At 41.9% G+C, this 17,581-nt stretch overlaps 1 protein-coding gene across 3 annotated transcripts in view; it reads right to left on the bottom strand.

The window, feature by feature from the left end:
• The window catches only part of HTR4 (5-hydroxytryptamine receptor 4), a 115,177-nt gene that overhangs the window by 25,818 nt on the left and 71,778 nt on the right, over positions 1-17,581 (bottom strand). For all 3 annotated transcript variants that reach the window (XM_084883242.1, XM_084883244.1, XM_084883243.1), the window contains exons 4-5: positions 16,432-16,632; positions 275-428 (exon numbers count right to left, since the gene is read on the bottom strand). In XM_084883242.1, the coding sequence (XP_084739368.1) occupies positions 275-428; positions 16,432-16,632 (355 nt within the window). The remainder of the gene's footprint in view (positions 1-274; positions 429-16,431; positions 16,633-17,581) is intronic.

Below are 17,581 nucleotides of genomic sequence, written 5' to 3'. Positions count from 1 at the left end.
CCTGTTACCTCACCTCTCTGAGTCTTAATTTTCTCATCTAAATGAGAAAAGCAAAGGATGCTAGCAGGATTATAGGTAAAGTATTTCACATACTTTCTGCTATACAGCAAGCATTCAAAAATGCTAGCTTGCTTTTTCTGTTATTCTTGTCATGGCGCAGACCACTGTCAGAATCTTTCTCGGAACATCCACCCAACTTGATACTGTTGATTTATGTAGAAGCTCAAGCAAACAAAGTGAATTGGCCAATGGGATCTGTGTGGGGTCTACTCACCAAATCAATTATGCCAATGTTGTTCCAGCCTTGCATTATAGGAAGAAAAGAGATAAACATGGGGATGACCCAGCAGCCTCCCAGCATTAGCGCGATGCGCAGAGGGGTCATCTTGTTCCTATAGACCAAAGGCTGGCAGCAGATGGCATAATACCTGGAGAGAGAATGAGGAGGGGATGCCAAGGGAGAGGAAGAATGAGAGGGAAAAAGAGGGAGAATAGTTGATGGCAGAGAGGCGGGGGAGGAGGAATGGGGAGAAGAAGGGAGATACGAAAAGGAAATATTAGGAAAGAGAAAAATTGGAGGGGGAAGTTGAAAATAAAAATAAGGAAGAAAGAAGAGAAAAAATAATGGGGGGGGGCAGGGGAGAGTGGGTAACAGAGGAAGGGAAGAAGAAAGGGGAGAGACAAGAGAAAATAACAGAGGAAAGAAAACAGCAATTATACAATAAAATATATTATATTGGCCAATGAGTTTCTGCTAACTTAATATCAACTTTTGATCACATCTGAGAATCATTTCCTAGAGCCAGCTCCCTCTCCCTCTTCCACTCTTAATGCCTGAGAAGCTGGGCACACAGCTAAGGGTCTGCTCTGTCTCAGGCACAGTTCCAATAATACTTTCAGGACTGGGTGTTTGAGGAACTTCATTCCAGCCCTCTGGGCCTCAGTGTCCTGGCATCTGTGGTCCTCTTTGATAACAACTTGAGGTGATTCATGCATGGCCCGACATCTGAGCTCTAAGAACTGTCTCAGACCTGTCACTAGTCTCCTGATCACCTACCTATACTAAAGTGATGCTTAGTCAGTGTTCCTTACATTGTGGTCCAGGGATTTCACCCTTTCCCCTGCATGAAATTCATTGAATTTCATGCCAATGTTGTTCTAGCCAATATTGTTCCACCTCACTTGAGGAGGCCTATTTAAAATGCAGATATCAAGGATCTGCTGAGGAAGGACCTGGAGTTGGCATTTTGACAAGAGGAAGTCATGACTGCTCTTGGCTATGTATGCCCATCCCCTCTTTCTGGCACATGTGCTTCCTGGCCTCCTTGTGGTTGGGCCAAGTGACTGGTCTGGTCAACGAGTTGTGAACAGAGTTGACATGTGTTACTTCTGGGCTGGACTATTTCATTGTTTCTCTAAGAATGCAAAACTTCAAATATTTCCTGTTTCATCATTTCCTGCCTATTGATAGAGACCACCTCACCTCCTTTATCAGGTCTTCTCTTCCTCACAGGGCTCACTGCTCATCTTCCTTTGAGACTGTGTTCTGCCTATGATAACATCTTAGAGATGCAACCTGCCCACAATGATCAAGTCTCTAACTCCAAGACTGTTTCTTGCATGCCATTCCAACCTTAGAGATCACCACTTTCATGTCCAGGCAGTTCATGGAATTTGACAACAGGCAAAATACCACGTAGATCTATCAGCTATTTGTCTTGGCAAGAATCTAAAGAATAAGTGTAAAAAAGACAGCCTGAAGGCTAAGCCTATTCTTTAAGATTTTATACCATTAAATGATGAGTCACTCCCGAATCCTGCTCATTTCATATAGTTCACTGTTAATTTTCCCCACCTCTTCTGTTCTTAATTCAAAGCATAACTACTATAACAATGGCAATATTTTTGAAGAGGTGGTGGTGGAATAAATTGGAGAGGTGGAATGAGAAGGAGAGGCCAATGTTAAAGCATGAATAGTGGGTGCTTTGGGAGATGGGGGGCAAGGATTATACTTTTCCTTCTAAGGCATCAGGGAGCAGCTGGCCACACTGTGCTTTCTGTGGCCAGAGAGACTGGTTGCCCTGACTTGCAATAGAGTGCAAGGAACAAGAGCCCAAAGAATGGAAGAGGGAATTAGTCAGGAACTCATTTTTTTTCTTTTCAAACAAATGTGTGGGTTTTTTTTTAGTTTTTTGTTTGTTTATTTGTTTGTTTTATTGATTACAGAGAAGAAAGGAGAGGGACAGAAAGATAGAAACATCAATGATGAGAGAAAAATCATTGATCGGCTGTCTTCTGCATGTCGCACATGTCGCACATTGGGATCAAGCCCACAACCTGGGCATGTGCCCTGACCGAGATTCAAACCATGACCTCCTGGTTCATAGGTTAATGCTTAACCCCTGAGCCATGCCAGCTGGGGGAGAAACTCATTTTTTTTCTGTGTGTGAAACTGACATGGTATCCAACTCTAACTAAATATAACTTGGTAATAGAAGAATGATGATTATCTGGAATTCCCTCCATGCTCTTGACTTATAAAAAAAGCAAGTTATATCAGAGTGGCAATTTTATTTTCTGAATGGCTATACCAATAATCACTAGAGGCTTATTATTAACATAGAGATGGCGAATTAGGTGTGTATTAGAATATATTTTTTTCCCATATTTCGCTCCCTCTCTCATTCCTTGCTGGAGGACCTAGATTAGACATTTTGTTGTGTCCATTTAGCATCCTTCTTCTTTTTTTTTCTTCTTGGCAATAGCATCCCATGTCTTTGGGGAATTATCTCGTCTGTTGATGTGGTGTTGGGAAAGCTAATTATCGAATTTCCAACCAACCAGTCACCCAATCAGTGTCTCCTGAGATTCTAGACATCATGCAGAGCGATGCAAAGATGATATAGTCATGGATGCTACCCTATTCCCGCAGCAAGCTCCTGGCGGGGCTGAGAGGAGCTCCTTTCCTTGGGTCTTTTGGAAGCCATGCTCATGCCCCTTCTGTTCTACATTCTGTAACTCTTCCTTTAATTTAATAAGCCACCTTACATGTTTCCAATAAAATCTCCTTTTGCTTAAGTTGCTGTTATGGGTTGAACTGTGCCCCCTTCCTCCAAAAGAGATGTTGAAGCCTTAAATCTCAGTTGCTTGGAATGTGACCTTATTTGAAAATAGGGTATATATAGAGGTAACCAAATTAAAATGAGGTCATTGGAGTGGCCTTCATCTAAAATGACTGATAATCCTCACAAAAAAAGGAATTTTGGACACAAAGACAGACATGCACAAAGAGAAGATGGCCACGTGAGGACAGAGGATTGGAATGATACATCTACAGGCCAAGGAATAGCAAAGATTGTGAGAAAATAACCTGATGCTAGGAAGGGTTCAAGATTATTCCCAAGGTCTTGGCACCCTGAGGCAGCTGCCCTAAATAAGCCTCCTAATATCTTCCCTTTAATCTTTGCTTTATAACAAAGAATCTAGAAAAACAAACATCTTTTTGAAGGTTGTATTCAAGAATCCAAATTAAGTAGAGGAAAATAAATATTACTGAATAAAATGGTTAATAAAAATTGAATTCTAGTGCTGACTAATGACGCTTCCTTACAATTCTAACTTTTATCTATAAGTCAAAGTCCAGCTAAAAAATCTGATCATTTTATTTTTATCTATTATGGTTATTTTTTAGTTCCTATATTTGAATTCTATTTCCCTTTCTAGTAAGAAAAATATTTTCCTACCATGAATTGCCCCCCAAAATACATGCATAACACCAATAGACAGAAGTAGCTAGTTAAAACTTGTATGCATATATATGCATAACTCAAGGTCACAGACAATAGGGTGGTGAAGGACTGGAGCAGGGGTGAAGATGGACTAGAAGGGGTTAATGGGGGGAAAAGGACATACTAGTATGTAATACTTTCAACAATAAAGATTTTAAAAAATTTTTGCAAATTCTCTGGAGGTCAGGCAAAGCAGCCTGGCTGAGTTAAGAATAAAAGGTACTATCCATTTCATTAATAAGGACTCTATTTGTATTCTCTCACAACTACTTTTGAGATAGGAACTATAAATGTACCCATTTCTCAGGTGAGCAGAAAAATCACAGAAGAGTCAGGATTTGTCTAAGGTCCCACGGATGGTAAAAACCACATCTAGCCCAGGCAGCATGACTCAAGGGCTAGGATGTTACCCTCATTACTATTACTTTACTCTACTACCTCCTCTAAATCCCCAACGAATTATTCTATATCTTCACAAGCCACTTTAGGAACAACATATAAACATACAAAACATGAAAAAAATATGAAAACATACAAACACTAAGTCTCAGAATACTGAAATCCCCAGTCATGCCCACAATGAAGTGTATGTAAGCCTGCATAAATGCAGCGAGTACTGGGAATTCACCATTCTACCACAGTACATTGGGAACTTAAGGCGATCCAAAAATTAAGAACGTTTCCTCTAAGTCAAGACTGGCTTTCTGTAAGTTCCAGCTTTACCCTCTGGCTAAGGTTAAAACTTCTATCTCTATTCTTTTTCTGTATAGTGGTCCTATGGATATCTGTAGAGGGTTTTAATATTTTTCTGAAGCCTCATTTCTATAGGTAGAAACAGTCCCAGTTATATTCAGCCAGGGTTGATTTTTGCTTGCCAAGGGATATTGGGCCATGTCTGGAGACATTTACTGTTGTCACATCTGGGAAGGGTGATGGTGCTGGCATCCAGTGGGCAGAGGCCAAGGAGGCTGCTGGTTGCACAGGACAGCCCCCAACAAAGAATCAACTGGTCTACAATGTCCGTAGTGCTGAAGCTGAAAAACTCTGGTCGAGAGGAGTTGATTTTCACCAACAGCAGGGGCTCCATGTCCTCTGCAGGTGCTGTGGTGTGCCATTATCTTGTAAGAGTGGATGCCACAAGAAGTCTCAATACTCTGGTGTACCCTATACAAATGGGAGAAGACTAATACATCCCCTTCCACCCTGCCCACCACAGCTTAATACAGACAGGGGACCCCCCCCCCAGGAGTCCAAGACACCTGCACTGCTTCTAAGATCAGGGTGGGAGGTGAGAATGTCTTCCCCTAACTGATTTATAATGTCCAGAGATGTTTATCTCATTCACCCCTGTATCCCCAGTGCTTAGTGCAAAGCTAGAGACAGGGTACATGCTCACAAAATGGGTTTAATAAGAATGAGCCAATAATCACCACCAATTGAAATCAATTACACTGAATGTGGGTCCATGTTTTGGGGATGTGAAAGGTCTTATCTAATAGAGAAATGAGGAGGCTTTCTCTAGTAGGTGTCTTTTAAGTTGGACTTTAGAGACTAGGTAAGGGTGGTGGAGGAGAAAATGCAATACAGATGTATGGCCAAAGAGACAGAAATAGTATATATTTAAAATATACTGTATATATAAAGTATTTATAGATATGCATTTCATATCAATATATATTTCACCAATAGGAAATATATATCTATATAAGTATATATCCCTATATCCACAGAGCTGGACAGTAGAGTGTTTATAAGAAAGTAAAAGTAAATTCGCCTTAAAAGGCTGGCTGATGGGCAGGTCTCAGACCCTTGGTTCTCAGACTGTAGCCAGCATCGGAATCACCTGGAAACAGAGGTTGGTAGGTCTGGACTAGGGCCCAAGAATTTGCATTTCTGACATGTTCCCAGATGCTGCTGCTGATGATGATGACTTGGGACCACATTTTGAGAACCACTTGCTTAGAGATGTTTGATGCTATGACAGGAGGAGTCACCAAAAGTTTTTGAACTGGAAAATTTCCATCACAATCAACACAGCTGCATGCTTTACTAACCGAGCTGAATTACAACACATTCAAGAGAAAGGATTGTTGGTTCAAACCTAGGTGGACAGTGTTCGTAGATGAATGCAGCTCTGTCTCATCTTAGGAATAGATTTATCTGAAAGGTCTGTTCTCTAGCTTTTCATTGGACATTTCCCATTCTCCTTTTTTTTTTTTTAATATATTTTATTGATTTTTTACAGAGAAGAAAGGAGAGGGAGAGAGAGTTAGAAACGTCGATGAAAGAGAAACATCGACTAGCTGCCTCTTGCACACCCCCTACCGGGGATGTGCCCGCAACCAATGTACATGCCCTTGATCGGAATCAAACTTGGGACCTTTCAGTCTGCAGACCGACGCTCTACCACTGAGCCAAACCAGTTTCGCTCCCATTCTCCTTTAACTAGCAAACTTTTAAAAAGCAGTTAAATGAATGTTCAAATGGCAAGTGAGGTTCCAGATGGCCAGGATTAACTAAGATGTACAAAGTCATTCCTTATGCAAAACATTGCAAAGTACTGCTTGTAAAACTCCATTCAAACCCCTTTTGGTAGACCAAACACCAGCTTCCCCAACTGCAGCCAGGTGTAAATGTGTGATCAAATTGCCTTTAAGATATCTCTGGGGACACAATTTACTTTGACAACTCTGAGAAGACAGTTGTTTATTTTAAGCTTGAGTTCAACTCTTCCCCACGCTTGCAATTAAGGAAAATTCTTCCTCCTCACTTCCTGCCCTCCTACCATAGGGAAGGCAAAGGAGCAGGCAGAACAAGTTGGAATTCTAGACTCTCAGAATTAGAGGATATTTTAGCTTTATGTCTTCACATCTGAAGACCTTAACCATCTGTAGTCTTAGAATCAGTTACTTCACTTCTCCAATATCCAGTTTGCTCATCATAGTGTGGGTCATTATGCCTACTTCATTGCTTAGCTGTGAGAACTAATAAAATATTATGTTCAAAACTTAGGAGGTCCCTGGCATATAAAGCTTAATAAATAGCAGTATTATGTACTTCCACCCCACTTCCATCTTTTATATACTACTTGGACAAAAGTAGTTTACAGTTGTCCATATAAAAATAGTACAACAGCCGAAACCGGTTTGGCTAAGTGGTAGAGTGTCGGTCTGCGGACTGAAAGGTCCCAGGTTCGATTCCGGTCAAGGGCATGTACCTGAGTTGTGGGCACATCCCCAGTAGGGGGTATGCAAGAGGCAGCTGGTTGATGTTTCTCTCTCATCGACGTTTCTAGCTCTCTATATCTCTCCCTTCCTCCCTGTAAAAAATCAATAAAATATATTTTAAAAAAATAGTACAATAATAAATAAATCCTAATATAAGAATAAACTCTGTGTTTTGCATAATTACAGCTGTAAGCCTACTTTTGCCCTTCTGTATATTTGTTTTATACCTATCGTGAACAGGTTCAAACACATTTTGGAACTAGAGGCTTTTTAACTGTTTAACAAGTAAAACAGAAGTCTCTTGGTTCAATATCTCTCCCAGTAGTAGGTACTAAGAAACAGAAAGGTGAACGAGTTGACCTTACAGAAGAAGCACTGAGACCATACTGGCTACCTGTTGTGGAATTGATTACAATGCAGCATCCTCTCAAGGACTTAGTCCAGGCCCGGCCCTCCTACCTGAGATGGAAGAAGAGATCATCCTGGATCATCACTGAGACCAAATCCAATCTCTAATCAAGGTCAGCTCATGAAAGAAATGTCAACCACAGGGGAGAAGAGATGACATAGCAGCTGGCAGCTAAGACCTGAGTGCTGGAATGGACCCAGGAAAACAGAAATGTTTCACGAGATTAATTTTTTCACAGTTCCTAACTCAAAGAACAGCAAAATGGTCTTTAAAATGTAGGACCAAGGGTCTGATGAGCTCCACCGAATCGATAAACTTATGAGTTACAAGGGGCATTCTGCCTTAAGCAGGGAAATCAGTAAGTTCTAGTCCAAGCTCTTAAGTGGATTGCCCTTCCAACTTTGGGACAGATCACTTGTGTTTTCTTTGTGTAAAACGGGGATTACTGCATCTGAGTTTTTGTGAGAGGCTGTACTTGTGACGATTAAAGATGGCCACACATTCTTTGACACCCCTCCCATCCAGAGATGGGGAGTCTGCCACCTCCCCTCGGATCTGGGGCTGCCCTGGCACTGCTTTGACCAACAGAACACATGAAGAGCTGTGGACTACTCCCAGGCCTATTTTTTAAGAGGAGTCTTGGTTTCTCAAAGCCATGAGCTATCATGTAAAAATATCTAACATGTATGAACATGAGATCAAGTACAGAGACCCGAGGCCAAAGAGACAGGGAGAGGGGCCTGGCTGAGCCAATACTTCCGGATGAACATACCAAGGTGCCATGCATATCATGAACTGCCTTGGACCCTCCAGGCCACTCCAGTCTCCAGCTAAATACTATCCAGTGACTTCAGGTAAGCCAAAATTCCTGATACACAGAATTGTGAAATCTAATAATAATGCATTGTTGTTTAGATCTCTGTTTTGGGATAGATTCTATGTGGCAAGAAGGGTAAATAGGTGATATATAGTCTGGAGTAATTGTGGGATTCACTGGGTACCAGTCCTCCCTCCAGGAGGTGACCCAGCTAAGCACTGTAGCAGAGTTCTGGGACAGAGATTGGTCTTCTGCTCTTTGGTTTTCTACATTTTAGTCAGGTTGTCCATTAAGGAGGTGGAGAAAAGAGAAAAGCAGCAGTAACTCCAAGAAAAAAAAACACAAAAAACTAAAGGCCTTTCCCTCTGGTTCCTAAGAAGTTTGGCAAGCTTCATTGGAGAATCAATGAAGACCCCCTCAGGAGACAGGGACAGGAAGAGGGGGGGCTGAGAATGCAGCCAAGAAAGGAGGTAGAACTTCAGGTTTTTGGAAATAAAAATGCTAGGGGTGGAACAGGGAGAGATCCTTTTCTGTCAGAGATAGGGGCCATCAAATGGAACCTTTGCAGGCATCATAATCCCAGATGCAATCAGCAGAGTCAGTGTTCACTACATTCATCTTTATTAAATATTTCTCTGTACCGTCATGATAAGAAAATTTCACAAAAAGGGAGTGCCAGCTGGCTAGAAAGGTGTCCTCCCGAATTATTACAGACCAAAGGAAAAAGGATAATATGACAAAAATGTCATCTGAAAACATCTTGGCAGGGCAAGCTGGACATACACACAGGTCAGCAAGATAAACTTGGTCACATACATGAATTGAGCAGCCTGCCAGCAGACACTGGATGGCTATCCCATTGACCCTTCCAGACTCAGCTCAATGGTCATATCCCCTGGAAAGTTCTTTCTGGCCCCCAAGGCACAAGGAGAGACCATTTTCTGCCAGAGGTATGAATTGGTTCCCATCTCTGCAGTACCTTGTATATATCCGTGTGTGTGTGTGTGTGTGTGTGTGTGTGTGTGTGTGTGGCATTTATCTAACTGTATTGTGCTTATTCATTTTCTTTTCTACTGCTACAACTACTCCTATTCCAATTAACACATCGCCCATGATGGAGGGTACACTATGTGTCAGGAAATGTATTCTATATTCTATCTAATTCCTAGACCAACTCTGCCAGGGAGTTGTCACCATCCACATTTTCAATATGAGAACACTGAGGCCTAGAGAATTTAATCCACTTGTCCAACATCACACAGTCAGGATATGGTAGAACCGAGACTTAAACCTCCATGTGCCAAAGCCTATATCCTCAACATGTTAGCAAATGGACAGCACTACACAAGAGCATTGCTACCCAGAACAGGAATATGCAGTGCCCTATAAGCTCCATGAGCTGAGGACACAGAAAAAAAAGACATGTTTAAAGATGAACTTGACAGATAAGATAATAACCAAGAAGCTACTGCAGTGATCCAGAAATAGCATGGGAGAAAAATTAAGAGGGGGAAGATAGATCTGAAAGATATTTATGAAAATACAGCTATGATTTGTCATCCAGCTGGTCATAGAAGTAAGTAAAAGTTGACCTCAAGGAATTGCATTTAAATGACTCATATATGCATCTTTGATATAAAAAGCAGAAGAGAACATTAGTTTAAGGTGGAAATTTCCACTTGGAGCACCTTGGGTCTGAGAAAGCAGAAAGGTGTTTAAGGCAAGATGTTGAACAGGCTGTTCAACAGAGTCGGGAGGACCAGAGAGCCCTGCATTGGACAAAATTGCAGTAGAGAGCAGAGCGGAAGTTCAGGTGAAGCCAGAGGACAGGTGAGCTCTCTGAAGGAAAGAAGAGAGATAGATACCCAGGGCTAGAAGCCTGAGGGTCTAATCTTGAAGAACACTCAGCTATGTAGCAGGAAGTAAAACACAACTCCCAGTGGCTGGGAAGGTACTCACAATAGCCATGAGAAATTTGTATTTGAAAAGTAAAACAATAATGGTATAAAACTTGTGGCTGACACTTACTGAATGTTTACTAGGCTCCTTGCACTAGCTTATGTTCCTTGCATGCACTGAGTAATTTATTATTCATAAACTCCAAAAGGAACATACTATTATTAACACAGTTTTACTGGTGAAAAGATAAAACCCAGAGAATTTAAGTAACTTCCCCAAAATCACAACTCATAACTGGTCAACCTAGGAGTCTAGCCCTAGGATCCCAAAGTCATTTCAAACAACCACATTCACAGGTCAAAGCGTTTCATGCTCAGTTAAACAAGCATGAACAGCTATGGGCCTGTAATGAGAATACAAGAATGGACGAGATAAAGGCTGACTCTCAAAGAGCTAACAGTCTAAGGTGAGACAGACAAACAAATCAATTATTAAAACAAGTAATAACTGCTGTGTTTACATTTAACTTTCTATGGGAACTCAGAGGAAGAAACAACAACTCTACTTTGGGAATGAAGCCTGGCTCGTTGGTGGAGAAGGTGACACCTCTTATCTGAGTATTGGAGAAGGGTGTACATTCACCTGGAAATAGAAAGACACTCAAGACACAGGTTAGCAACATGGAGTTATCAAGAAATGCCTCATACCCAGGAGATGACAGCAGATCACCTCACTGGGAGGTGAGATAGGAAAGACAGACTGACACCTTGGGAATAGCACTGAGAGATGAGCTAAGGATTTAGCCTCTAGTTCATGATGTGTCACTAACACACACACCTCCTGAGGCTTTGCACATGCTGTTTTCTGAAACTGTGGCTCCTCATAACTCGCCTATTGACATCTACATTGTCCACAGCTTCAGTATCACTTCTCCCGAGAGTCTTCCCTGCATTGGAGGTCACATGCTCCAACAGCTCCTTAGACTCCCCCCCCCATTCTATTTCATTGACCCCCCCCCCCAGTTTTACTGTAATTACCTATCAACTGTCTTCATTCTCCACCAGACTAAAATCCCTGTCATTCACAGCTTTCTTCTGATTGCTCAACACTGCATTTCAGGGCTCTGCTCAGCTCCTGGCAATTAGTAGGCACTCAATAAATATTGGATGAAATGAATATAAAAATAAGATTCATATCCTCTGGCATGAACTTCAACTTGACAAATATTACTGAGGTGTACAAAAGCATGAACCAACCCTCAAGGAGTAGATGAGAGGGAGAAATGTATAATATGCTTCCCTTGCAGAGATGCATTTCAGCCCTGGTGGGGAAACAAATGTAATTGTGTGACACAAGTTCATAATGATGGACACTTCATTTATACAAAATCAAGTCGTGCTCCAGGGAAATCATAAGAAATGCAGAGACACTTAATTCCGGCACAGTATAAAATATACAGCCTTTGAGTCAGAATTGTATGTTTTGCAAGTAAACCTATTTTCAAAGAAAATCTGTGGTGGAGAAACCATTGGAGGATTTTGCAGTTAAAACACATCAAGCTCCCAGGATGCCAAGGGGAAGGATGACAACTCAGTTAGACATATCAAAGGGAAAATCTTGCATTGCTGTAGGAAATGCTATCTTCAATGAAGTGGAACAGATTTTTTAAAAGGGAATTGCATCAAATGCCAAATGTAGGACAAGTACACCAGAGAAGGGGACCAGAATGGGTAAGCCTGAAGAGTCTGGCACATGAAGCCAGAGGAAGAACCTAGCGACGTTTAAACCAATATAAACAAGACTTGGGGGTGACACATGTCTGTCTTGCTGTGGGGGCTTCATAAAGATACTTGTAGGTCCTTCGGCCAACCTAAGAGAAGTTGATGTCTGTTGTTCTTGTCTGTCCAACAACCCCACTGCCATTCTCCAGTGCCATATGTTGTGGTAAAGTCCACAGTCATGGTGCCTCATCTCTACCCAGCAACCAGATGTGTTATCTCCACGCCATAACTATTGGTTAAAGGAAGAGTGTGTGACTCAAGCCAAGCCAAACAAAGTTCTTCCATGAGAAACAGCATTTCAGTTTCTCTTCCTGTGGACTCAGAGTTAAGGATGGTTTAAGACTCACATTGCCTGAGGCTATTTTTTTTCTGAACTTATAGTGACAATGAATACAACATGAAAACAGGATAGGAACAAAGAAGGAATATATAAAGACAAAAACAGACATAGAGACAGAGAGGATCCACAGACAGAGAGAAAGAGAAGGAAAGATGGATAAAAAGAAGAGAGGGAGACTGAGACAGAGGGAGAGGGCTAGACTGTATGACATTGTTCAAATCCTCCAGAGAGCCATGTCTGAAGTGAGACTTTTGAGATAATTGAGCCAATTAATTTATTTTATCTCCCATGGTGCTAAAACAAGACCCTGCTAATCATCTGGTAAGCAAGCTGGTAAGAACTCTACAGTCAAGCATTTTATTTGGGTTCATACAGGGAAAGCCTTCTTCGAAGGCTAATTTAAAACAAAAGTGCATTTGGGTAAGCTAAAAATATATTCACTTAACAAAGCTGCTTTATGGTATAAAATAATTAAAATTTAGAGAGAGTGATACTTACAGTAGTTACCTCTTAGCGGCACAGCTGTGGAGGTAGGGAAGAAATTGGGGGCGTTTTTGTGTATTAGTTGTGAAATGAAGACATGTTAATAATGTTCAGGTATTATGTGGATTTGTTTTAAAACTATGGTGATTCGAAAAGAGATTGTTGTAACAGATCAAACACAAGGTTGTGGAGATTGCTGTGAATGTCCGAATGTCCGAGGGAGGAAGAATCTGCTGACGGGATGGTGAAGGCTCCCTGGGGGTGAGAATCTAGGGCATTCTGTGGGAAAGCAGAGAGAATACACTGGCTGAAGGTTTCCACATCCCAGTGGTGCTCTGGCTTCTAAGGGAACTCCTAACACTGAGCTCAGCACATTCTCAGCCAGTTGAGGGATGTGCTGTCCCGGGAGTACTTCAGTGGATACTCTTGCATTGGAGAAGAGTTAACTTCTAGCAAAGGGAAAACGGAGCTTAAAGCACATATTTCCGAAATCAGTAAAAGTGAAGTTTTTTAATACCTATTCAATTGACCATCCAGTCTGGCCAGCTCCACCTCTGGTAGCCCCTATATAACATCATTGATGGTTTGGTGTACTCCCTCCACTCATTCATGCATACCCAGATATAAACATCTATATATTTATTTTAGAAAAGTGATATTACCCTGAACATTAAAGTCTGAAACTTGCTTTGTTTTCTCATATAACTCACCAGGATATATTTCTAAGGCAATACCCAATGTTATTCCTCATGTTTTTAATGCCAGTGTTATAGTATCCACTGTTAAAACCAGTACTCTGTTATAGAAACTTAGTTGGTTTTCATTCACCACAGAGCCTTAGATTTAAAATAATCAATGGCACTTTATGCTTTAATGCAGTTCTGACCTCTCATGACCCATATTATAGGATGCGTGGATTTTAATTATGCTTTGTAAATTATTTTTAATGAAGCAATAAGCTTTCATTAATAGGATTCAATTCTCACCCAGCTGGTGTGACTGTGGTTCAATGTCAACCTATGAACCAGGAGGTCACAGTTTGATTCCTGGCCAGGGCACATGCCAGGGTTGCAGGCCTGATCCCCAGTGTGGGGAGTGCAGGAGGCAGCCAACCAATGATTCTCTCTCATCATTGACATTTCCATCTCCCTCCCCCTCTTCCTTCCTCTCTGAAATCAATATAAACATAAATTTTAAAAAAGAAAAGAAATAAAAGTAGGATTCAATTCTTAAAGCACCTGGAAACACAGTGGATGGAGAATGGGAGTTGGGGAAATGTGTTTCATAATGTTTTGCTTTGATCTAGGGGTCTGCCATCTGGGTGGAATTAGGATTCACAGTGAGCGTTCTTGCTCGAGAGCCACTACCCTTTCTGAGTCGTCCCTGCAGAGTCTAGGCAGCTCTAGAGAGCACAAGCATCATGCTAGGAGTCACATGACCAGCGATGACATTACACTTCACTGAGACACTCACTCTGTGCTTTGCCCCAGCCTAGCCAAGCCCAACTGTCATGGGAAGGATACAGCAAAAACAGAAGCCAGATGATAAACAAAATTATACTCTTCCAGGCTAACCTGTTGCCCTGTGATGTCCAGAACAAACCTTCCAGCCCAAAGAAAACATCACTCTTGGAACAGGGAGACACCTGGTACGTGTCCCAGGCTCCCAGAGGAAAACCAAACCATCTGATTTCATTTTACTTACGGAGTTGGGTTTCTGATGTCTATTATCAGAGAAGGAAATGAAATTATTGGCAGCATTCTTCTAAAAGAGAATGTGCTGCACCCTTCAGTTATTCAATAGTGTTTACCAAACACCTTAATCAGTATTGATGTTATTATTGCTTAACTGTCAATTTCCCCAGTAAAAGTTAAGTTCCAAGAGTGCAGGGAGGGGCCTTATCCTTATTCATATGCATACATGCACTTTCTCTCACTGATGGAGACAGAGATATTTAAGAAAAAATTTTTTTCATTATAATTGTGGTTTTAATCATAATTGCCCTAAGCTCTCAAAGGAGAATATGTTTTGTGGGGTCAGAGATGCCTTCTGCAATCAAGAGAGGACTGAGTTAAAATCTAAAAGATATGCAGGAGAGGAGGGAGCAAAGGAACTTTCCAGGCGGAGGGAAGAGCCAAGGTCCCTAAATAGCTGAGCATGGAGCACTGGAAAGAGAGAAAGGCCAAGATAAGAGGGATAAGGTTGCCTTGATCCCTCAGCGTTGCCTTCTCCACGTTCCTATAACACTTCCGGTCTCACTGCTCGGAGTGAAGTAATGATTACATGTAGGATACCCTGGAGGATTTCCATAGATTGTCTAGTTCCTTACATTTTATTATTTCTAATATGAACTTTCACCCAGTATATACTGACTGTCTTAAAAAGTCTTTCATGTACTGAAGTCAGATTGTTATAAAAAAGCTAATAAAGATAAATTTCAAACTATGGCACAGCATGTGTCTGGCTTTCAACCAACAATTCAGCTCTATCAATGTCATCATGCCTAGTAATAGAGTGGAACTCATTATACAGACATTTAGCTTAAGCATATTCAACTATCAGTTCTTGGCAGAGAGAGGGAGAGAGAGGGAATGTATATAACATAGGCCATTATACTTCCCATTCCAATCAAGGTTAGGGTATGAATCTGCTGCTCCCAGTGCTAGATTCAGTCCCTAAGAACTCTTCCCAGTGTGACTAATTCTCTGGGAACACTCTGATTTTAGTGTTGAAAGGCACATATTTTAGAGAAACCATAACCTCCAACTTTAGCCAACTACTTTTCCTTTTCCTCAGTGAAAGAAACAGACACCCATCCCAAGACTGGAGGAAAACCTGGTCTGCTGGACTACACAAGAGGCAGTAAAAGATTGTCCCTGGTAATTCAGATCACATGAGTTGCACACCACTTTCTTTTGAGAACGAACCCCTAACACATGGCTACAGTAATGGCTGCACATGTTCATGTGATCCTCTGACTTTTAAATTGCATTCTTCCTTTACTGTTCAATACCCATGAGCAGGAACCAAAAAATCAAAATTACTGGTACAACTAATACACCTACATCTACTAATACACCACAAATGAGGCAAAGATGGAGATCATTAGGCCTTCTGAAGTCAAATGTGAAAAAAAAAGAACAAGATTATGCAACAGAATGAAATGCTAGCCTTGAGTCCCAAAACCAGACAGTTATTGGGGATTTTATTATCATCTTTAATTTTCTGGAAAACAGTCTCTAGAGTCACAGGCATACACCTGTAATTATGATACAGACACATTTTCAGTAGAAGGTCATGTTCAAACACAGAGCACTACCCTTCTGAACCACCCCTGCAGCCTACCGGGCAGATGTGTTAATTCTTGCCACTCAGCTCCCTCAGCACTTTGTTCATGCCACCTGGACACAACGTAGGGCTCCCCAGTGACCTTGATGGCTGGTATCTGTCTCTACCTGGATTGTAAGCTCCTTGCAGGGAAGGTCTACGCCTTTCTAATCTCTGTGCACAGGGCCTCAGAGAATGCCCTCTGCAAAGACTGAGAAGTGAATGGGTAAGTGGATAACCAGACATACTCTCTAAGACTCATTTCTAATGAATCAGGGAAGAAAGAAAGACACATCCCAGCAGTCATCAGGCCATTGTCTCCAGCCCAGAGCTCCGCTGTGCACACTGCTCTGTCCTCACCTGTCCAGAGAGATACAGCACAGGTGAAAAATGGATGCCGTGGTGAGCAGGACATCTAGAGAAGTCCGGACGAGGCAAAACATCTCCCCATAGATCCAGATGTCCTGAACCAGCTCAATGGCACCAAAGGGCATCACCAGCACAGACACCAGCAGATCCGCAAAGGCAAGAGAGACAATGAAATAGTTGGTTTTTATTTTCCTGTGAGCGAAAAAGTATAAGGACGAGGCAGGGGAGGAGGGATAGGAAGGAGGTCAGGGAGAAAGGAGTGAGAGAGAAGAGCAAAGGAAAGCATAGAAAGGAGGAAAGGAAGGAGGGAGGAAAAAGAAAAAAAAGTCAAACGTGTAATGTATCTTATGAGGTTGTTTCTCTCTGGGATGTGGCTGGAGAGACCCTGTGTGATCCGGCCACTTCTGAGTATTCCAGATTTTTCTCACACCCAGAACCCTCCCTTCCTCTCCTCTATGGCCAAAGGGCCTGATTAGAGTCCCTGTGGAGTGAGCTCTTCCCAAGTGCCTTTGTACAGGGTTTTCTCTCCCTACTATGGGCTTACCTACCGCCACCAGTCTGCAGGCCTCGGTTTGGTCATTCTCAGGGAACCTCCCAAGATGCCCCCCTCACAAAAGGCGTCGAATTCCACTACTTCCTACTCTCACACTGACAGGAATGTGCCTCACGTTTATGAGACCTACACAAGCGTGCTTTTATATCTGTTGCATCACCACTGGGTTAATGCGTGCCTTGCTTAGAGAGGAAGGCAGCAGACAAGGCAGGGCTACATCCTTTATCCCTTTTATGCTTGTCTGGTGGCTCTTCATCCAGGCTGCACACTAGAATCACCCAGTGGATTTTTTATAAATATTGATGCCAAGGTATTACCCCAGATCAATTAGTTCAGGGATTTGGGGTGATTAGTACCCCCATCCACACCCAGGGTTGCCAGATAAAACATAGGGTACCCAGTTAAAATTGCATTTTGGGTTAACAATGAATCACTGTTTAGTATAAGTATGTCCCAAATATTGTCTGGGGTATACTTAGAGCACATAGTAGCAATTTTTAAAAGGTCTTCAGGTAATCTGAATTGCAGCCAGCGTTCAGATGGATGAAGTGGGAAAGAGAAGGAGACCCGGGTATAAATCCTAGACCA

This window comes from Pipistrellus hanaki (assembly GCF_964339955.1).
Source record: "Pipistrellus hanaki genome assembly, chromosome: 5".
Classification (NCBI taxonomy): Eukaryota; Metazoa; Chordata; class Mammalia; order Chiroptera; family Vespertilionidae; genus Pipistrellus; species Pipistrellus hanaki.
The sequence above is the reverse complement of the archived record's forward strand: the minus strand, read 5'-3'. Positions and strand labels throughout refer to the sequence as shown.